The following is a 25,613-nucleotide window of genomic DNA, read 5'->3' on the forward strand; positions in this document are numbered from 1 at the left end:
ACATAAGAGTATCATACTACTTTGTTCACCTGCAAGTTCTTACCTAGCCCCCTAACAGCTGATTATGTTGTTTTAGTATTCACATTATAGAGTATGTCGCCTAGATTTATATTTATAGGTGTTAAAGATCCAAGAGTGGTTCTATATGGCTAATACTATTACAACTTTGAGGTTTGAAAAGCCCACACTTTGTTCTCTTAAAGGGACATAAAACCCATATTTCTCCAACATAGGTGTGTCCGGTCCACGGCGTCATCCTTACTTGTGGGATATTCTCTTCCCCAACAGGAAATGGCAAAGAGCCCAGCAAAGCTGGTCACATGATCCCTCCTAGGCTCCGCCTACCCCAGTCATTCTCTTTGCCGTTGTACAGGCAACATCTCCACGGAGATGGCTTAGAGTTTTTTAGTGTTTAACTGTAGTTTTTATTATTCAATCAAGAGTTTGTTATTTTAAAATAGTGCTGGTATGTACTATTTACTCAGAAACAGAAAAGAGATGAAGATTTCTGTTTGTATGAGGAAAATGATTTTAGCAACCGTTACTAAAATCCATGGCTGTTCCACACAGGACTGTTGAGAGGAATTAACTTCAGTTGGGGGAACAGTGAGCAGTCTCTTGCTGCTTGAGGTATGACACATTCTAACAAGACGATGTAATGCTGGAAGCTGTCATTTTCCCTATGGGATCCGGTAAGCCATGTTTATTAAGATAGTAAATAAGGGCTTCACAAGGGCTTATTAAGACTGTGGACTTTTTCTGGGCTAAATCGATTCATTATTAACACATATTTAGCCTTGAGGAATCATTTAATCTGGGTATTTTGATAAGATTATATCGGCAGGCACTTTTTTAGACACCTTATTCTTTAGGGGCTTTCCCAAATCATAGGCAGAGCCTCATTTTCGCGCCGGTGTTGCGCACTTGTTTTTGAGAGGCATGACATGCAGTCGCATGTGTGAGGAGCTCTGATACATAGAAAAGACTTTCTGAAGGCGTCATTTGGTATCGTATTCCCCTTTGGGCTTGGTTGGGTCTCAGCAAAGCAGATACCAGGGACTGTAAAGGGGTTAAAGTTAAAAACGGCTCCGGTTCCGTTATTTTAAGGGTTAAAGCTTCCAAATTTGGTGTGCAATACTTTTAAGGCTTTAAGACACTGTGGTGAAATTTTGGTGAATTTTGAACAATTCCTTCATATTTTTTCGCAATTGCAGTAATAAAGTGTGTTCAGTTTAAAATTTAAAGTGACAGTAACGGTTTTATTTTAAAACGTTTTTTGTACTTTGTTATCAAGTTTATGCCTGTTTAACATGTCTGAACTACCAGATAGACTGTGTTCTGAATGTGGGGAAGCCAGAGTTCCTTCTCATTTAAATAAATGTGATTTATGTGACAATGACAATGATGCCCAAGATGATTCCTCAAGTGAGGGGAGTAAGCATGGTACTGCATCATTCCCTCCTTCGTCTACACGAGTCTTGCCCACTCAGGAGGCCCCTAGTACATCTAGCGCGCCAATACTCCTTACTATGCAACAATTAACGGCTGTAATGGATAATTCTGTCAAAAACATTTTAGCCAAAATGCACACTTATCAGCGTAAGCGCGACTGCTCTGTTTTAGATACTGAAGAGCATGACGACGCTGATAATAATGGTTCTGAAGGGCCCCTAAACCAGTCTGATGGGGCCAGGGAGGTTTTGTCTGAGGGAGAAATTACAGATTCAGGGAACATTTCTCAACAAGCTGAACCTGATGTGATTACGTTTAAATTTAAGTTGGAACATCTCCGCGCTCTGCTTAAGGAGGTATTATCCACTCTGGATGATTGTGACAATTTGGTCATCCCAGAGAAGCTATGTAAAATGGACAAGTTCCTAGAGGTCCCGGGGCTCCCAGAAGCTTTTCCTATACCCAAGCGGGTGGCGGACATTGTAAATAAAGAATGGGAAAGGCCCGGTATTCCTTTCGTCCCTCCCCCCATATTTAAAAAATTGTTTCCTATGGTCGACCCCAGAAAGGACTTATGGCAGACAGTCCCCAAGGTCGAGGGAGCGGTTTCCACTTTAAACAAACGCACCACTATACCCATAGAAGATAGTTGTGCTTTCAAAGATCCTATGGATAAAAAATTAGAAGGTTTACTTAAAAAGATGTTTGTTCAGCAGGGTTACCTTCTACAACCAATTTCATGCATTGTCCCTGTCGCTACAGCCGCATGTTTCTGGTTCGATGAGCTGGTAAAGGCGGTCGATAGTGATTCTCCTCCTTATGAGGAGATTATGGACAGAATCAATGCTCTCAAATTGGCTAATTCTTTCACCCTAGACGCCACTTTGCAATTGGCTAGGTTAGCGGCTAAGAATTCTGGGTTTGCTATTGTGGCGCGCAGAGCGCTTTGGTTGAAATCTTGGTCAGCTGATGCGTCTTCCAAGAACAAGCTACTTAACATTCCTTTCAAGGGGAAAACGCTGTTTGGCCCTGACTTGAAAGAGATTATCTCTGATATCACTGGGGGTAAGGGCCATGCCCTTCCTCAGGATCGGCCTTTCAAGGCCAAAAATAAACCTAATTTTCGTCCCTTTCGTAGAAACGGACCAGCCCAAAGTGCTACGTCCTCTAAGCAAGAGGGTAATACTTCTCAAGCCAAGCAAGCTTGGAGACCAATGCAAGGCTGGAACAAGGGAAAGCAGGCCAAGAAACCTGCCACTGCTACCAAGACAGCATGAAATGTTGGCCCCCGATCCGGGACCGGATCTGGTGGGGGGCAGACTCTCTCTCTTCGCTCAGGCTTGGGCAAGAGATGTTCTGGATCCTTGGACACTAGAAATAGTCTCCCAAGGTTATCTTCTGGAATTCAAGGGGCTTCCCCCAAGGGGGAGGTTCCACAGGTCTCAGTTGTCTTCAGACCACATAAAGAGACAGGCATTCTTACATTGTGTAGAAGACCTGTTAAAAATGGGAGTGATTCATCCTGTTCCATTAGGAGAACAAGGGATGGGGTTCTACTCCAATCTGTTCGTAGTTCCCAAAAAAGAGGGAACGTTCAGACCAATCTTAGATCTCAAGATCCTAAACAAGTTTCTCAAGGTTCCATCGTTCAAAATGGAAACCATTCGAACAATTCTTCCTTCCATCCAGGAAGGTCAATTCATGACCACGGTGGATTTAAAGGATGCGTATCTACATATTCCTATCCACAAGGAACATCATCGGTTCCTAAGGTTCGCATTCCTGGACAAGCATTACCAGTTCGTGGCGCTTCCTTTCGGATTAGCCACTGCTCCAAGGATTTTCACAAAGGTACTAGGGTCCCTTCTAGCGGTGCTAAGACCAAGGGGCATTGCAGTAGTACCTTACTTGGACGACATTCTGATTCAAGCGTCGTCCCTTCCTCAAGCAAAGGCTCACACGGACATAGTCCTGGCCTTTCTCAGATCTCACGGATGGAAAGTGAACGTGGAAAAGAGTTCTCTATCTCCGTCGACAAGGGTTCCCTTCTTGGGAACAATAATAGACTCCTTAGAAATGAGGATTTTTCTGACAGAGGCCAGAAAAACAAGACTTCTAGACTCTTGTCGGATACTTCATTCCGTTCCTCTTCCTTCCATAGCGCAGTGCATGGAAGTGATAGGTTTGATGGTAGCGGCAATGGACATAGTTCCTTTTGCGCGCATTCATCTAAGACCATTACAACTGTGCATGCTCAGTCAGTGGAATGGGGACTATACAGACTTGTCTCCGAGGATACAAGTAAATCAGAGGACCAGAGACTCACTCCGTTGGTGGCTGTCCCTGGACAACCTGTCACAAGGGATGACCTTCCGCAGACCAGAGTGGGTCATTGTCACGACCGACGCCAGTCTGATGGGCTGGGGCGCGGTCTGGGGATCCCTGAAAGCTCAGGGTCTTTGGTCTCGGGAAGAATCTCTTCTACCGATAAATATTCTGGAACTGAGAGCGATATTCAATGCTCTCAAGGCTTGGCCTCAGCTAGCGAGGGCCAAGTTCATACGGTTTCAATCAGACAACATGACAACTGTTGCGTACATCAACCATCAGGGGGGAACAAGGAGTTCCCTGGCGATGGAAGAAGTGACCAAAATCATTCAATGGGCGGAGTCTCACTCCTGCCACCTGTCTGCAATCCACATCCCAGGAGTGGAAAATTGGGAAGCGGATTTTCTGAGTCGTCAGACATTGCATCCGGGGGAGTGGGAACTCCATCCGGAAATCTTTGTCCAAATCACTCAACTGTGGGGCATTCCAGACATGGATCTGATGGCCTCTCGTCAGAACTTCAAAGTTCCTTGCTACGGGTCCAGATCCAGGGATCCCAAGGCGGCTCTAGTGGATGCACTAGTAGCACCTTGGACCTTCAAACTAGCTTATGTATTCCCGCCGTTTCCTCTCATCCCCAGGCTGGTAGCCAGGATCAATCAGGAGAGGGCGTCGGTGATCTTGATAGCTCCTGCGTGGCCACGCAGGACTTGGTATGCAGATCTGGTGAATATGTCATCGGCTCCACCATGGAAGCTACCTTTGAGACGAGACCTTCTTGTTCAAGGTCCGTTCGAACATCCGAATCTGGTCTCACTCCAGCTGACTGCTTGGAGATTGAACGCTTGATCTTATCGAAGCGAGGGTTCTCAGATTCTGTTATCGATACTCTTGTTCAGGCCAGAAAGCCTGTAACTAGAAAGATTTACCACAAAATTTGGAAAAAATATATCTGTTGGTGTGAATCTAAAGGATTCCCTTGGGACAAGGTTAAGATTCCTAAGATTCTATCCTTCCTTCAAGAAGGATTGGAAAAAGGATTATCTGCAAGTTCCCTGAAGGGACAGATTTCTGCCTTGTCTGTGTTACTTCACAAAAAGCTGGCAGCTGTGCCAGATGTTCAAGCCTTTGTTCAGGCTCTGGTTAGAATCAAGCCTGTTTACAAACCTTTGACTCCTCCTTGGAGTCTCAACTTAGTTCTTTCAGTTCTTCAGGGGGTTCCGTTTGAACCCTTACATTCCGTTGATATTAAGTTATTATCTTGGAAAGTTTTGTTTTTGGTTGCAATTTCTTCTGCTAGAAGAGTTTCAGAATTATCTGCTCTGCAGTGTTCTCCTCCTTATCTGGTGTTCCATGCAGATAAGGTGGTTTTACGTACTAAACCTGGTTTTCTTCCAAAAGTTGTTTCTAACAAAAACATTAACCAGGAGATTATCGTACCTTCTCTGTGCCCGAAACCAGTTTCAAAGAAGGAACGTTTGTTGCACAATTTGGATGTTGTTCGCGCTCTAAAATTCTATTTAGACGCTACAAAGGATTTTAGACAAACATCTTCCTTGTTTGTTGTTTATTCCGGTAAAAGGAGAGGTCAAAAAGCAACTTCTACCTCTCTCTCTTTTTGGATTAAAAGCATCATCAGATTGGCTTACGAGACTGCCGGACGGCAGCCTCCCGAAAGAATCACAGCTCATTCCACTAGGGCTGTGGCTTCCACATGGGCCTTCAAGAACGAGGCTTCTGTTGATCAGATATGTAGGGCAGCGACTTGGTCTTCACTGCACACTTTTACCAAATTTTACAAGTTTGATACTTTTGCTTCTTCTGAGGCTATTTTTGGGAGAAAGGTTTTGCAAGCCGTGGTGCCTTCCATCTAGGTGACCTGATTTGCTCCCTCCCATCATCCGTGTCCTAAAGCTTTGGTATTGGTTCCCACAAGTAAGGATGACGCCGTGGACCGGACACACCTATGTTGGAGAAAACAGAATTTATGTTTACCTGATAAATTACTTTCTCCAACGGTGTGTCCGGTCCACGGCCCGCCCTGGTTTTTTAATCAGGTCTGATAATTTATTTTCTTTAACTACAGTCACCACGGTATCATATGGTTTCTCCTATGCAAATATTCCTCCTTAACGTCGGTCGAATGACTGGGGTAGGCGGAGCCTAGGAGGGATCATGTGACCAGCTTTGCTGGGCTCTTTGCCATTTCCTGTTGGGGAAGAGAATATCCCACAAGTAAGGATGACGCCGTGGACCGGACACACCGTTGGAGAAAGTAATTTATCAGGTAAACATAAATTCTGTTTTTTTCTTTCACGATTTAGAAAGAGTATACATTTTCTCCAACATAGGTGTGTCCGGTCCACGGCGTCATCCTTACTTGTGGGATATTCTCTTCCCCAACAGGAAATGGCAAAGAGCCCAGCAAAGCTGGTCACATGATCCCTCCTAGGCTCCGCCTTCCCCAGTCATTCTCTTTGCCGTTGTACAGGCAACATCTCCACGGAGATGGCTTAGAGTTTTTTAGTGTTTAACTGTAGTTTTTATTATTCAATCAAGAGTTTGTTATTTTAAAATAGTGCTGGTATGTACTATTTACTCTGAAACAGAAAAGAGATGAAGATTTCTGTTTGTAAGAGGAAAATGATTTTAGCAACCGTTACTAAAATCGATGGCTGTTTCCACACAGGACTGTTGAGAGGAATTAACTTCAGTTGGGGGAACAGTGAGCAGACTTTTGCTGCTTGAGGTATGACACATTCTAACAAGACGATGTAATGCTGGAAGCTGTCATTTTCCCTATGGGATCCGGTAAGCCATTTTTATTACAGAAAGAAAAAAAGGGCTTCACAAGGGCTTTTTAAGACTGTAGACATTTTCTGGGCTAAATCGATTTATATATAAACATATTTTATACTCCATAGCCTTGAGGAATTATTTTAATCTTGGGAATTATGTAAAATAACCGGCAGGCACTGTATTGGACACCTTATTCTCTAGGGGCTTTCCCTAATCATAGGCAGAGTCTCATTTTCGCGCCTCTATTGCGCACTTGTTTTTGAGAAGCATGACATGCAGATGCATGTGTGAGGAGCTCTGATACATAGAAAAGACTTTCTGAAGGCGTCATTTGGTATCGTATTCCCCTTTGGGCTTGGTTGGGTCTCAGCAAAGCAGATACCAGGGACTGTAAAGGGGTTAAATATAAAAACGGCTCCGGTTCCGTTATTTTAAGGGTTAAAGCTTCCAAATTTGGTGTGCAATACTTTTAAGGCTTTAAGACACTGTGGTGAAATTTTGGTGAATTTTGAACAATTCCTTCATACTTTTTCGCAATTGCAGTAATAAAGTGTGTTCAGTTTAAAATTTAAAGTGACAGTAACGGTTTATTTTAAAACGTTTTTTGTACTTTGTTATCAAGTTTTTGCCTGTTTAACATGTCTGAACTACCAGATAGACTGTGTTCTGAATGTGGGGAAGCCAAGGTTCCTTCTCATTTAAATAGATGTGATTTATGTGACACAAAATTTAGAGAAAATGATGCCCAAGATGATTCCTCAAGTGAGGGGAGTAAGCATGGTACTGCATCATCCCCTCCTTCGTCTACACCAGTCTTGCCCACACAGGAGGCCCCTAGTACATCTAGCGCGCCAATACTCCTTACTATGCAACAATTAACGGCTGTAATGGATAATTCTATCAAAAACATTTTAGCCAAAATGCCCACTTATCAGCGAAAGCGTGACTGCTCTGTTTTAGAAAATACTGAAGAGCATGAGGACGCTGATGATATTGGTTCTGAAGGGCCCCTACACCAGTCTGAGGGGGCCAGGGAGGTTTTGTCTGAGGGAGAAATTTCAGATTCAGGGAAAATTTCTTAACAAGCTGAACCTGATGTGATTACATTTAAATTTAAATTGGAACATCTCCGCGCTCTGCTTAAGGAGGTGTTATCCACTCTGGATGATTGTGAGAATTTGGTCATTCCAGAGAAACTATGTAAAATGGACAAGTTCCTAGAGGTCCCGGGGCCCCCCGAAGCTTTTCCTATACCCAAGCGGGTGGCGGACATTGTAAATAAAGAATGGGAAAGGCCCGGTATACCTTTCGTCCCTCCCCCCATATTTAAAAAATTGTTTCCTATGGTCGACCCCAGAAAGGACTTATGGCAGACAGTCCCCAAGGTCGAGGGGGCGGTTTCTACTCTAAACAAACGCACCACTATACCCATAGAAGATAGTTGTGCTTTCAAAGATCCTATGGATAAAAAATTAGAAGGTTTGCTTAAAAAGATGTTTGTTCAGCAAGGTTACCTTCTACAACCAATTTCATGCATTGTTCCTGTCACTACAGCAGCGTGTTTCTGGTTCGATGAGCTAGAAAAGGCGCTCAATAATAATTCTTCTTCTTATGAGGAGATTATGGACAGAATTCATGCTCTCAAATTGGCTAATTCTTTCACCCTAGACGCCACTTTGCAATTGGCTAGGTTAGCGGCGAAAAATTCTGGTTTTGCTATTGTGGCGCGCAGAGCGCTTTGGTTAAAATCTTGGTCAGCGGATGCGTCTTCCAAGAACAAATTGCTTAACATTCCTTTCAAGGGGAAAACGCTGTTTGGCCCTGACTTGAAAGAGATTATCTCTGATATCACTGGGGGCAAGGGCCACGCCCTTCCTCAGGATAGGTCTTTCAAGGCCAAAAATAAACCTAATTTTCGTCCCTTTCGCAGAAACGGACCAGCCCCAAGTGCTACGTCCTCTAAGCAAGAGGGTAATACTTCTCAAGCCAAGCCAGCCTGGAGACCAATGCAAGGCTGGAACAAAGGAAAGCAGGCCAAGAAACCTGCCACTGCTACCAAGACAGCATGAGATGTTGGCCCCCGATCCGGGACCGGATCTGGTGGGGGGCAGACTCTCTCTCTTCGCTCAGGCTTGGGCAAGAGATGTTCTGGATCCTTGGGCACTAGAAATAGTCTCCAAAGGTTATCTTCTGGAATTCAAGGGGCTTCCCCCAAGGGGGAGGTTCCACAGGTCTCAATTGTCTTCAGACCACATAAAAAGACAGGCATTCTTACATTGTGTAGAAGACCTGTTAAAAATGGGAGTGATTCATCCTGTTCCTTTAGGAGAACAAGGGATGGGGTTCTACTCCAATCTGTTCGTAGTTCCCAAAAAAGAGGGAACATTCAGAGCAATCTAAGATCTCAAGATCCTAAACAAGTTTCTCAAGGTTCCATCGTTCAAAATGGAAACCATTCGAACAATTCTTCCTTCCATCCAGGAAGGTCAATTCATGACCACGGTGGATTTAAAGGATGCGTATCTACATATTCCTATCCACAAGGAACATCATCGGTTCCTAAGGTTCGCATTCCTGGACAAGCATTACCAGTTTGTGGCACTTCCGTTCGGATTAGCCACTGCTCCAAGGATTTTCACAAAGGTACTAGGGTCCCTTCTAGCGGTGCTAAGACCAAGGGGCATTGCAGTAGTACCTTACTTGGACGACATTCTGATTCAAGCGTCGTCCCTTCCTCAAGCAAAGGCTCACACGGACATTGTCCTGGCCTTTCTCAGATCTCACGGGTGGAAAGTGAACGTAGAAAAAAGTTCTCTATCTCCGTCAACAAGGGTTCCCTTCTTGGGAACAATAATAGACTCCTTAGAAATGAGGATTTTTCTGACAGAGGCCAGAAAATCAAAACTTCTAAACTCTTGTCAAATACTTCATTCTGTTCCTCTTCCTTCCATAGCGCAGTGCATGGAAGTAATAGGTTTGATGGTAGCGGCAATGGACATAGTTCCTTTTGCGCGAATTCATCTAAGACCATTACAACTGTGCATGCTCAGTCAGTGGAATGGGGACTATACAGACTTGTCTCCGACGATACAAGTAGATCAGAGGACCAGAGATTCACTCCGTTGGTGGCTGTCCCTGGACAACCTGTCACAGGGGATGAGCTTCCGCAGACCAGAGTGGGTCATTGTCACGACCGACGCCAGTCTGGTGGGCTGGGGCGCGGTCTGGGGACCCCTGAAAGCTCAGGGTCTTTGGTCTCGGGAAGAATCTCTTCTCCCGATAAATATTCTGGAACTGAGAGCGATATTCAATGCCCTCAAGGCTTGGCCTCAGCTAGCAAAGGCCAAGTTCATACGGTTTCAATCAGACAACATGACGACTGTTGCGTACATCAACCATCAGGGGGGAACAAGGAGTTCACTGGCGATGGAAGAAGTGACCAAAATCATTCAATGGGCGGAGACTCACTCCTGCCACTTGTCTGCAATCCACATCCAAGGAGTGGAAAATTGGGAAGCGGATTTTCTGAGTCGTCAGACATTTCATCCGGGGGAGTGGGAACTCCATCCGGAAATCTTTGCCCAAATTACTCAATTGTGGGGCATTCCAGACATGGATCTGATGGCCTCTCGTCAGAACTTCAAGGTTCCTTGCTACAGGTCCAGATCCAGGGATCCCAAGGCGACTCTAGTAGATGCACTAGTAGCACCTTGGACCTTCAAACTAGCTTATGTATTCCCGCCGTTTCCTCTCATCCCCAGGCTGGTAGCCAGGATCAATCAGGAGAGGGCATCGGTGATCTTGATAGCTCCTGCGTGGCCACGCAGGACTTGGTATGCAGACCTGGTGAATATGTCATCGGCTCCACCATGGAAGCTACCTTTGAGACGAGACCTTCTTGTTCAAGGTCCGTTCGAACATCCGAATCTGGTCTCACTCCAACTGACTGCTTGGAGATTGAACGCTTGATCTTATCAAAGCGAGGGTTCTCAGATTCTGTCATTGATACTCTTGTTCAGGCCAGAAAGCCTGTAACCAGAAAAATTTACCACAAAATATGGAAAAAATATATCTGTTGGTGTGAATCTAAAGGATTCCCTTGGGACAAGGTAAAAATTCCTAAGATTCTATCCTTTCTTCAAGAAGGTTTGGAGAAAGGATTATCTGCAAGTTCCTTGAAGGGACAGATTTCTGCCTTGTCTGTGTTACTTCACAAAAAGCTGGCAGCTGTGCCAGATGTTCAAGCCTTTGTTCAGGCTCTGGTTAGAATCAAGCCTGTTTACAAACCTTTGACTCCTCCTTGGAGTCTCAATTTAGTTCTTTCAGTTCTTCAGGGGGTTCCGTTTGAACCCTTACATTCCGTTGATATTAAGTTATTATCTTGGAAAGTTTTGTTTTTGGTTGCAATTTCTTCTGCTAGAAGAGTTTCAGAATTATCTGCTCTGCAGTGTTCTCCTCCTTATCTGGTGTTCCATGCAGATAAGGTGGTTTTACATACTAAACCTGGTTTTCTTCCGAAAGTTGTTTCTAACAAAAACATTAACCAGGAGATAGTCGTGCCTTCTTTGTGTCCGAATCCAGTTTCAAAGAAGGAACGTTTGTTGCACAATTTGGATGTTGTTCGTGCTCTAAAATTCTATTTAGATGCTACAAAGGATTTTAGACAAACATCTTCCTTGTTTGTTGTTTATTCTGGTAAAAGGAGAGGTCAAAAAGCAACTTCTACCTCTCTCTCTTTTTGGATTAAAAGCATCATCAGATTGGCTTATGAGACTGCCGGACGGCAGCCTCCTGAAAGAATCACAGCTCATTCCACTAGGGCTGTGGCTTCCACATGGGCCTTCAAGAACGAGGCTTCTGTTGATCAGATATGTAAGGCAGCGACTTGGTCTTCACTGCACACTTTTACTAAATTTTACAAGTTTGATACTTTTGCTTCTTCTGAGGCTATTTTTGGGAGAAAGGTTTTGCAAGCCGTGGTGCCTTCCATCTAGGTGACCTGATTTGCTCCCTCCCTTCATCCGTGTCCTAAAGCTTTGGTATTGGTTCCCACAAGTAAGGATGACGCCGTGGACCGGACACACCTATGTTGGAGAAAACAGAATTTATGTTTACCTGATAAATTACTTTCTCCAACGGTGTGTCCGGTCCAAGGCCCGCCCTGGTTTTTTAATCAGGTCTGATAATTTATTTTCTTTAACTACAGTCACCACGGTATCATATGGTTTCTCCTATGCAAATATTCCTCCTTTACGTCGGTCGAATGACTGGGGTAGGCGGAGCCTAGGAGGGATCATGTGACCAGCTTTGCTGGGCTCTTTGCCATTTCCTGTTGGGGAAGAGAATATCCCACAAGTAAGGATGACGCCGTGGACCGGACACACCGTTGGAGAAAGTAATTTATCAGGTAAACATAAATTCTGTTTTTAAACAACTTTCTAATTTACTTCTATTATCTAATTTGCTTCATTCTCTTGATATCCTTTGCTGAAAAACATATCTAGATAGGCTCAGTAGCTGCTGATTGGTGGCTGCACACAGATGCCTCATGTGATTGGCTCACCCATGTGCATTGCTATTTCTTCAACAAAGGATATCTAAAGAATAAAGCAAATTAGATAATAGAAGTAAATTGGAATGTTGTTTAAAATTGTATTCTCTATTGGAATCATGAAAATAAAATGTGGGTTTAATGTCCCTTTAATTAACATAAGGTGGTTCTTACTTAAGTTTCACTATACCACTTTTTCAATAATTATTCTAACCTTTTCCCCCATAGTTCGATACTGCCTTCAGTTAATCTAATTATAATACAAAGATGTCTGCTAGATCTGGGGGATCTTTGATGTTACAATTATAGTCCTAATATTATCACCTGAACTTTACAAGTGATGTTAAAACATATGTTTTCATTATTATTAAAAACGAGGTTTGTTATTTGAGAGTGGTCTCCTTAGTCTCATATGACCCCCTGTAGCTTTAAATTTTTCTTCTGTTCTTGTAGGTCCACTAGTGGCCTTCTGGTCATCTTGGAGGTGGTTAGATGGATTGGCATGCTCCTTTTACACTGTTCACATGATAATTATATTACCCTACTTGTATTTTTCTTTATTCCATTTTGTCGTATATATCCAATGTAATCCTGACGTGTTTTATGTGTGATATAGGAACTTTTCTTTTAAAGTTGTGTGCCTTGCAATGAACCTCAATAAAAAAAAAAGATAAAATTTTATTTATTAATTCCCACTAAAAAGATATCATCACAGCAAGTGAAAAACATTTTGTCTCTGTGGTTATGTGATAAAACTTGTAACCTTTGCAAACTTGGTTGCCTAGTGCAGACAATGAGAAACTGCGGTAAAGAATGCAAGTGATCTTCATCAGTTAAAATATGTGAGTTGGTAAAAGTAAGTGCATCACTGGGCACAAGGGGGGTGAAATGCCAGGAATGAATTCCTCAGAGTGATGAGTATACTGTCCTGGTTACGCAGCTGTACATATTTTTGTACATTACTAATGAGATTTTCCTTGTTGTTGTTTCCTGTTATTCTTTTCTTTTTGTTAATAGCAAGTATACAACTTTATATTGGTTCAAATAGAAGAGGATGCTTTTATTCTGTAAGCATTCTTAAAATGTATTATAGTTTCTATATTTTTATTAAATGGATGTTGCTGTACTTTTGAGGTATGTCGCAGTCCACTATTAAAATAAGTGGTAGTTCTGCTTATTAGCCAATGAGCAAGCAGCCCTTAAAGGGACTGTAAACTTATTCTTTATATCAGCAATTAAAAGGGACAATTTACTTTGGCAAGCAGCTGATAAGAGGCAATTAGATTCAGAGCTACTGCAGGAATACCCTTTGAAATGGACTGAGCTCTCTTTATTTTCCACCCATACTGAGAAGTTGATTACTGCTGATTAATCTTGTTTGCATAGTTTTTCTATATCCAACTCTGTATAATTGAAATTTACAGTATAGATGGTGGTTTCAGCTGGCACAATGGTAATAGAGTTGTTTGTAAGCAATTAAATACACTACAGCAGTTAAAATGAATAAATAGGAACACATTAAAGTTTTTTTTTTTTTTTACAGTCCATTGTCCCTTTAAGCATACATTGCAAAAGAAGTGCTTTAAATTAATTTAGCACAATTTTACATGTTTTTTTGTAAAACAAGGGCTGTTCATGGATATATATCTTGAAAATCCTGGTAGAACTAATGTTCCTGGTCTCCTAATCAGTTGCTAAATAGGGATAGACATAAATGAGACTGTGCTCTGAACTAACCAATCACTGTGTTGAATGTTACATGCTCAGGTAAATGTCACCATACTTAAAGGGACACGAAACCCAACATTTTTCTTTCATGATTCAGATAGAGCATACAATTTTAAATAACTTTTCAATGTACTTCTATTACTAAACTAGCTTTATTCTCTTTGTAGCCTTGTTTGAAGGAGCAGCAATGCGGTACTGGGAGCTAACTGAACACATCGGGCGAGCCAGTGAAAAAGAGGCATTTATTTGCAGCCACCAATCAGAAGCTAGCTCCCTGTAGTGTATTGCTGCCCTTGAGCCTACCTAGGTATGCTTTTCAAAAAGGATACCAAGAGAATGAAGCAAATAATAATATAAGAAATTTGGAAAGTTGTATATAATTTCATGATCTGTCTAAATCATGAAATAATTTTCATTCTAAAAATGAAAACAATGATTTATATTGATTTAAATCATTGGTTTCACTTTTAGAATAATACTTTTTCAGATTATGTTTTTAGTTATATTAGACCATTACTGATTTGGTTATTAGATATGCATAAATAATGAAATTGAAATGAATTCAAGTATTTGGAGGTGGTGAACTTTCTTCAGTTCGATTGGTTAATCATTCATATTTGACCAACTTTTCACCTGTACTTTATTGGAAGGAGAAACATAATGATAACATTAATAATAACAGTTGAAATAGTTTTGTTTAACCCCTTAAGGACCATAATATATTTCAGACTAAAACTTCCCCAAAAGACCAGAGCATATTTAGCATTTTTACCATCACTCCATTTAAACAGAAATAGAGCTTTGTTTTTTTTTTAATTTACCAATCAAAACTATTGTTTTTAGTAGACAACCCAAAGTATTGATCTAGGCCAATTTTAGTATACAGGTAGCCCTCAGTTTACGCCGGGGTTAGGTTCCAGAAGGAATGGTTGTAAATCAAAACCGTTGTAAATTAAAACCCAGTTTATAATGTAAGTCAATGGGAAGTGAGGGAGTTAGGTTCCAGGCCCCTCTCAAAATTGACATAAGTAACACCTAATACATTATTTTTAAAGCTTTGAAATGAAGACTTTAAATGTGAAACAGCATTATAAACCTAATAAAATAGATTGTATCATCATCATCAAACTAAGTTTAATAAACAAAAACATTTGCTAAACCGCACCTAATAAAATTATCACACTAACACAGACTGTATCATCATCAATCTAAGTTTAATGAACAAAAACAAAATAATCACACAACAGACTGTATCATCATCATCAAACTAAGTTTAATGAAGAAAAACGTTTTTTACTTGCATTTTTCTGCAGCTAAGGGAAGTCGCTGCTTGATCTTGTTCCTTTAAAAACGGCTCCATTGCTCAGGTCTGGTTATACACTGATTAATTTCAGCCTGCCTGTGTTTAATCACACAACAGACTGTATCATCATCAAACTAAGTTTAATGAACAAAAACGTTTTTTACTTGCCTTTTTCTGCAAACAGTTCTCTGCATTGAGTCTGCATCTAAGGGAAGTGGCTGCTAAATCTTGTTCCTTTGAAAGCTGATCCATTGATCACGTCTGGCTTGCTTTCCTTCGCATGTGTTTGCTGCAACACAAGCGGAAAGCTCCACCTACTGGCTATTTTAATGTATGCATGTGCTAATGCTTTCAATAGCAGTCAATGCTTTTCAATAGCAGTCACATGACTGAAAAAAAAGGGCGTTATTCTGAAACGGCGCAAATTGAACCGTCGTAAACCGAGGGCAACCTGTATTTCATGCCACCATTTCACTGAAAAATGCAATCATATTAAAAAAAAATTTCACAAACTTTGGGTTTCTCACTGAAGCTTCTCTGGGATCCCCTTTCTTCAGAAATAGTAGAAATGCATGGCTTTGCCATTGCTTTTTGGTAATTTGAAGGCCGCTAATTGCAGCTGCGCACCACACTTTTATTATTCCCGGCAGTGAAGGGGTTAATCATGTAGCTTGTAAGGTTAATTGTAGCTTTAGTTTAGAGATTACCCTCACACCTGACACTTCCCACCCCCTGATCCCTCCCAAACAGCTCTTTCCCCTCCCTTACCCCCACTGGTCACCCCAATCTTAGGTACTGACAGACAGTCTGCCAGTATTCAGTTTTAGTTCTTTTTTTTTTAAATTCTTTTTTTAATTATTATTATTATTTTTTACAGTGTAGGATTACCCCCTTACCTTCCCACCTCCCTGATCCCTCCCAAAAAGCTCTTTAACCCTCCCCCCTCCAACTTGTTTCCACCAAAATAATCAAAGATTTTTGTTCCGTGGTGTAGATGCTCCCCCTCATTTACCCCACCTCCCCCTTCCAAGATCTTTCCCCCTACCCTCTATTCCCCCTCTACACTCTAGGACCCTTCTCCCTCCCTCCCTCCCTCCTGCTTTCAGCATTTATTTTTGCTGCAGTGTAGTGGTCCAACCCGTTACCACCTCTCCCTCCCTCCCCCCCTCCAGCGATGGGCCACCCAACCGCCAATCTTGGGGATTGTATTAAAAAAACGTCAGGCACTGTATTGGACACCTTTTTCACTGGGGGCCTTTTCTAGTCATAGGCAGAGCCTCATTTTCGCGCCACTAATGCGCAGTTGTTTTTGGAAAGCAAGGCATGCAGATGCATGTGTGAGGAGCTAAGAACCACTGAAAAAGCTTATTGAAGGCGTCATTTGGTATCGTATTCCCCTCTGGGCTTGGTTGGGTCTCAGCAAAGCAGATACCAGGGACTGTATAGGGGTTAAATGTAAAAACGGCTCCGGTTCCGTTATTTTAAGAGTTAAAGCTTTCAAATTTGGCGTGCAATACTTTTAAGGCTTTAAGACACTGTGGTGAAATTTTGGGGAATTTTGAACAATTCCTTCATAATTTTTCACATATTCAGTAATAAAGTGTGTTCAGTTTAAAATTTAAAGTGACAGTAACGGTTTTATTTTAAAACGTTTTTTGTACTTTGTTATCAAGTTTATGCCTATTAACATGTCTGAACCATCAGATAGACGATGTTCTGTATGTTTGAAAGCCAAGGTTCCTCCCCATTTAAATATATGTGATGATTGTGACATAGTGTCCAAACAAAGTAGGGACAATGATGCCACTGATAATGATGTTGCCCAAGATGATTCCTCAAGTGAGGGGAGTAAGCATGGTACTGCATCATCCCCTTCTGTGTCTACACCAGTACATCTAGTGCGCCTATACTTCTTACTATGCAACAATTAACGGCTGTAATGGATAATTCTATTAAAAACATTTTGTCCAAAATGCCCACTTATCAGAGAAAGCGTGATTGCTCTGTTTTAGATACCGAAGAGCAAGAGGACAATGATGATAATGGTTTTGACATACCCTCACACCAATCTGAAGGGGCCAGGAGGGAGGTTTTGTCTGAGGGAGAAATTTCAGATTCAGAAAAAATTTCTCAACAAGCTGAACCTGATGTTATTACATTTAAATTTAAATTAGAACATCTCCGCGCTTTGCTTAAGGAGGTGTTATCTACTCTGGATGATTGTGACAATTTGGTCATTCCAGAGAAATTATGTAAGATGGACAAGTTCCTAGAGGTCCCGGTGCCCCCCGATGCTTTTCCTATACCCAAGCGGGTGGCGGACATTGTAAATAAGGAATGGGAAAGGCCCGGCATACCTTTTGTTCCTCCCCCTATATTTAAGAAATTATTTCCTATGGTCGACCCTAGAAAGGACTTATGGCAGACAGTCCCCAAGGTCGAGGGGGCGGTTTCTACTCTAAACAAACGCACTACTATCCCTATAGAAGATAGTTGTGCTTTCAAAGATCCTATGGATAAAAAATTAGAGGGTTTGCTTAAAAAGATGTTTGTTCAGCAAGGTTACCTTCTACAACCAATTTCATGCATTGTTCCTGTCACTACAGCAGCGTGTTTCTGGTTCGAAGAACTAGAAAAGTCGCTCAATAAAGAATCTTCGTATGAGGAAGTTATGGACAGAGTTCAAGCACTTAAATTGGCTAACTCTTTTATCTTAGACGCCACTTTGCAATTAGCTAGATTAGCGGCGAAAAATTCAGGTTTTGCTATTGTGGCGCGCAGAGCGCTTTGGCTAAAGTCTTGGTCAGCGGATGTGTCCTCCAAGAACAAATTGCTTAATATCCCTTTCAAGGGTAAAACACTGTTTGGCCCTGACTTGAAAGAGATTATTTCAGACATCACTGGGGGAAAGGGCCATGCCCTTCCTCAGGATAGGTCTTTTAAGGCTAAAAATAAGCCAAATTTTCATCCCTTTCGCAGAAACGGACCAGCCTCAAATTCTACACCCTCTAAGCAAGAGGGTAATACTTCTCAACCCAAACCAGCCTGGAGACCGATGCAAGGCTGGAACAAGGGTAAGCAGGCCAAGAAACCTGCCACTGCTACTAAAACAGCATGAAGTGTTGGCCCCCGATCCGGGACCGGATCTGGTGGGGGGCAGACTCTCTCTCTTTGCTCAGGCTTGGGCAAGAGATGTTCAGGATCCTTGGGCGCTAGAAATAGTTTCTCAAGGTTATCTCCTGGAATTCAAGGAACTACCCCCAAGGGGAAGGTTCCACAGGTCTCAATTGTCTTCAAACCAAATAAAAAGACAGGCATTCTTACATTGTGTAGAAGACCTGTTAAGAATGGGAGTGATTCATCCTGTTCCATTAGGAGAACAAGGGATGGGGTTTTACTCCAATCTGTTCATAGTTCCCAAAAAAGAGGGAACATTCAGACCAATTTTAGATCTCAAGATTCTAAACAAATTTCTCAGGGTTCCATCGTTCAAAATGGAAACCATTCGAACAATTCTTCCTACCATCCAGGAAGGTCAATTCATGACCACGGTGGATTTAAAGGATGCGTATCTACATATTCCTATTCACAAGGAACATCATCGGTTCCTAAGGTTCGCCTTTCTGGACAAGCATTACCAGTTTGTGGCACTTCCATTCGGATTAGCCACTGCTCCAAGGATTTTCACAAAAGTACTAGGGTCCCTTCTAGCGGTGCTAAGACCAAGGGGCATTGCAGTAGTACCTTACTTGGACGACATACTGATTCAAGCGTCGTCTCTGTCAAAAGCAAAGGCTCATACGGACATTGTCCTAGCCTTTCTCAGATCTCATGGGTGGAAAGTGAACATAGAAAAAAGTTCTCTGTCCCCGTCAACAAGAGTTCCCTTCTTGGGAACAATAATAGATTCCTTAGAAATGAAGATTTTTCTGACAGAGGCCAGAAAATCAAAACTTCTAAGCTCTTGTCAAGTACTTCATTCTGTTCTTCTTCCTTCCATAGCGCAGTGCATGGAAGTAATAGGTTTGATGGTTGCGGCAATGGACATAGTTCCTTTTGCGCGAATTCATCTAAGACCATTACAACTGTGCATGCTCAGACAGTGGAATGGGGATTATACAGACTTGTCTCCGACGATCCAAGTAGATCAGAGAACCAGAGATTCACTCCGTTGGTGGCTGACCCTGGACATCCTGTCACAGGGAATGAGCTTCCGCAGACCAGAGTGGGTCATTGTCACGACCGACGCCAGTCTGGTGGGCTGGGGCGCGGTCTGGGAACCCCTGAAAGCTCAGGGTCTATGGTCTCGGGAAGAATCTCTTCTCCCGATAAACATTCTGGAACTGAGAGCGATATTCAATGCTCTCAAAGCTTGGCCTCAACTAGCAAAGGCCAAATTCATAAGGTTTCAATCAGACAACATGACGACTGTTGCATATATCAACCATCAGGGGGGAACAAGGAGTTCCCTGGCGATGGAAGAAGTGACCAAAATAATTCAATGGGCGGAGAATCACTCCTGCCACTTGTCTGCAATCCACATCCCAGGAGTGGAAAATTGGGAAGCAGATTTTCTGAGTCGTCAAACTTTCCATCCGGGGGAGTGGGAACTCCATCCGGAAATCTTTGCCCAAATAACTAAATTATGGGGCATTCCAGACATGGATCTGATGGCGTCTCGTCAGAACTTCAAGGTTCCTTGCTACGGGTCTAGATCCAGGGATCCCAAGGCGACTCTAGTAGATGCACTAGTAGCACCTTGGATCTTCAACCTAGCTTATGTATTCCCACCGTTTCCTCTCATTCCCAGGCTGGTAGCCAGGATCAATCAGGAGAGGGCTTCGGTGATCTTGATAGCTCCTGCGTGGCCACGCAGAACTTGGTATGCAGACCTGGTGAATATGTCATCGGCTCCACCATGGAAGCTACCTTTGAGACAGGACCTTCTTGTTCAAGGTCCATTCGAACATCCGAATCTGGCTTCACTCCAACTGACTGCTTGGAGATTGAACGCTTGATTTTATCAAAGCGTGGGTTTTCAGATTCTGTCATTGATACTCTTATTCAGGCTAGAAAGCCTGTAACTAGGAAAATTTACCATAAAATATGGAAAAAATATATCTGTTGGTGTGAATCTAAAGGATTCCCATGGAACAAGATAAAAATTCCTAAGATTCTATCCTTTCTACAAGAGGGTTTGGAGAAAGGTTTATCTGCAAGTTCTTTGAAGGGACAGATTTCTGCTTTATCTGTTTTACTTCACAAAAAGCTGGCGGCTGTGCCAGATGTTCAAGCTTTTGTTCAGGCTCTGGTTAGAATCAAGCCTGTTTACAAACCTTTGACTCCTCCTTGGAGTCTCAATTTAGTTCTTTCAGTTCTTCAAGGGGTTCCGTTTGAACCCTTACATTCCGTAGATATTAAGTTACTATCTTGGAAAGTTTTGTTTTTGGTTGCAATTTCTTCTGCTAGAAGAGTTTCAGAGTTATCTGCTCTGCAGTGTTCTCCTCCTTATCTGGTGTTCCATGCAGATAAGGTGGTTTTGCGTACTAAACTTGGTTTTCTTCCGAAAGTTGTTTCAAACAAAAACATTAACCAGGAGATAGTTGTGCCTTCTTTGTGTCCGAATCCAGTTTCAAAGAAGGAACGTTTGTTACACAATTTGGATGTAGTTCGTGCTCTAAAATTCTATTTAGAGGCTACAAAGGATTTCAGACAAACATCTTCTTTGTTTGTTGTTTATTCTGGTAAAAGGAGAGGTCAAAAAGCAACTTCTACCTCTCTCTCTTTTTGGCTTAAAAGCATCATCCGATTGGCTTATGAGACTGCCGGACGGCAGCCTCCTGAAAGAATCAGAGCTCACTCCACTAGGGCTGTGGCTTCCACATGGGCCTTCAAGAACGAGGCTTCTGTTGATCAGATATGTAAGGCAGCGACTTGGTCTTCACTGCACACTTTTACCAAATTTTACAAATTTGATACTTTTGCTTCTTCTGAGGCTATTTTTGGGAGAAAGGTTTTGCAAGCCGTGGTGCCTTCCATCTAGGTGACCTGATTTGCTCCCTCCCTTCATCCGTGTCCTAAAGCTTTGGTATTGGTTCCCACAAGTAAGGATGACGCCGTGGACCGGACACACCTATGTTGGAGAAAACAGAATTTATGCTTACCTGATAAATTACTTTCTCCAACGGTGTGTCCGGTCCACGGCCCGCCCTGGTTTTTTTAATCAGGTCTGATGAATTATTTTCTCTAACTACAGTCACCACGGTATCATATGATTTCTCCTATGCATATTCCTCCTTTACGTCGGTCGAATGACTGGGGTAGGCGGAGCCTAGGAGGGATCATGTGACCAGCTTTGCTGGGCTCTTTGCCATTTCCTGTTGGGGAAGAGAATATCCCACAAGTAAGGATGACGCCGTGGACCGGACACACCGTTGGAGAAAGTAATTTATCAGGTAAGTATAAATTCTGTTATTATTAGGTAAACAAAACAACAACTAATAAGAGGCAATGCCTACTCCAAAATTTGGGCAAACAATAATGAAAGAGTACCCCTTACAAAAACCCCAGGTACCTCCAAGGGTACAAATACCATAGGTTAAGAAACAAGGATTTAAACCATGATGGGTTCTTTGGAACCACAGACTGTACATTTTGATTTTTTTTTTTTATCCCATGTAAAAAAATAATAACCCAAAAGTAAAAAATAAGAGTTTCTAAATTTAAGTCACTAGTCAGTAAGGCTCAAATTTAATTACGAGTGATTCTTATTGAATTAAAGAATATTTAGAGTAACAGACCTGAGACATCTTATTATATAAATCATTAGGTATCAGACATAATTACCCTAAATGTGGAACCTCACCTAATAATCCAATATTATCCTTGATAATAACCACCCAAATAAGATATCTATCATAAATCTTTGTCAACATAAACAAAGATTTTGGGTGATTTTATTGCATATTGGACGGTATGAGCCACTGACAAAAGACACTGTGTGACAATAAGTATTATTATATACAATTGTGGTTACTGTATCCGCATTTATCTCTATACATTTGTTCTCCAGTCAGAGTGTAAATACCCTGACAGTAAAATAACTATCATTGTCAGTAAAACTATAATAAAGAGGAGGATTAAACGACTCTATTTAACTGATCTGATACAACAGTAAGCACTTAACTGACCTTTGAGTAATTTTGATACTTATAAGAATAAGTTATAACCTAACTATGCAAATTTTGCCCACTTTGTGATATCAATTCAGATCAATCACTTGACCAATCTACCCTCTCAGGAGACATCAAAATTCTCCATATTTATCACACCACACTTTAAATCTAACCCAGTGTTTCTCTACTAAGGGACAAGGGGTATATTATTACAATACTTATACCACCAAGGAGTGGTTAGACAACACGTTCTACAGGTCCAAATTCTTTTGTGTTTTTTAAAACTTTATGTTGTTGTGTTCCGTTTTTTTAATCAAACCAATAAAGGTTAAATTTTAACTACAATCACCCAACCTCATTCCCCTATTGATGTCCAAATTATAATTCCAGACAAGGAGAATGAAGTGCTAATAGATGCATACTTTTTTCAACTTCTATGTTGATTTTGTCTCTCAAGTTAATTCATGCATAAGCACTCAAGCTAAAGGAAATTAATCCATTGATACTAGCATCTCCTCTACACTAGTGTAGTGCTGTTGCACCTTTTTGTTTCAAATTAAATTATGGTTTTCCACATAAAAGTAATTTTTATAACAATAACTTTTCAGAGTATTTTTCCAGTTATATCTGAAAATAACTGTTTTAATTATATACAATTAGAAATACATAGATGATTCTGAAATTATTGGGAGGTGAACTATCTCCAGTTTAATAGTCTAATCGTTCATATTTGATGAACTTTTCAGCTGCACTTTATTGGAAGGTAAAAAATAATAATTACTTTAATAATAATAATTTAAATAGTTTTATTTACCTAATTAAATAATTATTACCTTGAAGGGACACTCAAGTCAAAATAAACTTTTATGATTTAGAGAGAACAGTTTTAACATTTAGGGTTGTCAACATTATTTAGAAGCCAGTTGATTGTGTAGTAATAGCAGTACAGTAATAATTTGTTATTAATATTAGTAGCAGTGCAGTAATAATTTTTTATTAATAGTAGTAGTAGCTCAGTAATAACTTATTATTAATAGTAGTAGCAGTGCAGTAATAATTTGTTATTAATAGTAGTAGTAGTGCAGTAAGCCTCAAATTAAATTGTGGACAGCATATGCATTCAACCACAACACGAAGGTAAAACACTCCAGATTAAACAATCGATAGAACATTTAGGAGAGAGTGCGTCTTCAAACCATGGTTTAGATATCATCAACTCCACTACTATATCTCTATACACCCACACAAACATAACCTTCTAAGACCTAAAACACCATTTGAAACACTGTGTTGCTCCTCAACTCTAATAAGACACACATCTCCTTAATCTACAACATTTTATCAACCCTTCCTGTTGACCCATTACCCTCTTATACTAAGTCCTGGTGTAAAGAACTCCCCGTTACCCTCTCTGTTAAAGAATGGCACTTAATATTTGGTAAAATTCATAAATCAGCACACCCAGCTAAGTTATTGGAAACAAATAGTACACTATTGACTAGATGGTACCTAGCACCGCAAAATTGAAATATATGTTTCAAGGAGCCTCAGATAGGTGCTGGGAATGTGCCAAGAAGAAGGGACCTTATGGTATAACCATTTATGGTGGGCCTGATCCAAAATCCAAACATTCTGGTCAGCACTCTGGAACTAGACTGCCCTTAATTGCACCATACCATTAGATCCTACCCGTGATCCCTCTAAGGACAGATTTGTGATCTGCCCAGCAGTAAAACAGTTAATAAGGGAATGATAACTTGTAGTCTACATTGTGTAGTGTTTGCTATTTGCTCTAATTAACTGTTTCAATCCTGGGCTGCTCACAAAACTGGCCTTAGAGGGAACACTGATCCCTACATATTTTTATTTTCACTCGCACCCACATTTCAATCCAGATTACACTCCACACTATTTAACCTAATGGTAAATAGCAGACACCAATTGATACCTAGATTCTGGAAGAAGCCAGACACACCGACTTTAAAAATGTGGTCTCAGAAGTTTCGTCAAAATCTTAAACTGTAAAGGTACCACTATCTTACCACCAATACTTTAGACATGTACCATGAGCTGTTACTTATCTGGGATTCTCGCCCAAATTGTCAGATACTCACACCAAGTTAACTTTAATTCAACATTGGACACACACTTCCTTTACAAAACATACACAATTAGGCTTTAGGTCAACCTTATATACTGTGACATAGTACAAATATTGTTCATATCTCATTGATTCTCAACTGCCATTGTTTTGTTATTTGTTCTGTGTTTAATTTGTAATTTATATTTACTATACCACACTGTTACAGAACAGAGGCTTTCTATCCATATATGATACTTATGTGGCCGGACTCTTCATTGATAAACTCTAGAGAGCACCCTTACTTTGTCTTGTGGGACTTCACTATCTATAAACACCAGAAAGACTGCTCTCGCAAAATATTTTGCCCCATTAGCAAGCTAACAACCTTGGACACTTTTGCTGAACCTAAGCTTAACCATGTACAATTCCTGTCTCGGTACATATGTTACCCTGACTGTTATGTTTTCACAGGAAAATGTTTTTATTTATTGGAAAATGTATGTATTGTACACTGTCTCTTTCCAATTACTGAGTTATGTAATGATGGGCAAGAAAGTAAAAGTAAAAATGAAATAAATATTAATGGTTAAATATTTTTTCAATTTTTGTCCACTGACTTCATAATGTCACTTTTCCCCCAACAGACTGGTATATAATGTTGTTAAACTCCATCAGAAGCCATTCTTCTCTCCTCCTCTGTATATCAGTACTTGTCACCAGTGCTTATGGTAAGTACAACACAAGTTTTATATGAAGGCTCAGCTGTTTTAAATCAGCATCTTAAGTTTTACATTTTTTTTTTTTTTTATACTCCTGTTTTCATTGATGCAGTTTGACAGATGTTAGTTACGATTAACCTAAGTGACTAATTAGAGGTGATAAGTTGACTTTCTATTTACTTAATTTTTCATTTAAAGAAACATGAATCACATTTTCTCTTGTAAGGTGTATCCAGTCCACGGATTCATCCTTTACTTGTGGGATATTCTCCTTCCTAACAGGAAGTGGCAAAGAGAGCACACAGCAGAGCTGTCCATATAGCTCCCCCTCTAGCTCCACCCCCCAGTCATTCTCTTTGCCGGCTCTAAGCAACAGGGTCCCTCTCGGAAGGGTAAAGTGAATCTGGTGTTAGATTTGTAGTTTTTTGTTCTACAAGCAAAAGTTTGTTATTTTAAATGGTACCGGTGTGTACTG

At 41.1% G+C, this 25,613-nt stretch overlaps 1 protein-coding gene across 1 annotated transcript in view; it reads left to right on the forward strand.

Moving 5' to 3' along the window:
• LOC128653415 (complement decay-accelerating factor) overlaps positions 1-25,613 on the forward strand; it is a 229,878-nt gene that overhangs the window by 60,146 nt on the left and 144,119 nt on the right. Inside the window, exon 2 of the mRNA XM_053706683.1 lies at positions 25,064-25,147. Within this exon, the coding sequence (XP_053562658.1) occupies positions 25,075-25,147 (73 nt within the window). The 5' untranslated portion in view covers positions 25,064-25,074. The remainder of the gene's footprint in view (positions 1-25,063; positions 25,148-25,613) is intronic.

Source organism: Bombina bombina, chromosome 3 (assembly GCF_027579735.1).
Source record: "Bombina bombina isolate aBomBom1 chromosome 3, aBomBom1.pri, whole genome shotgun sequence".
Taxonomy (NCBI): Eukaryota; Metazoa; Chordata; class Amphibia; order Anura; family Bombinatoridae; genus Bombina; species Bombina bombina.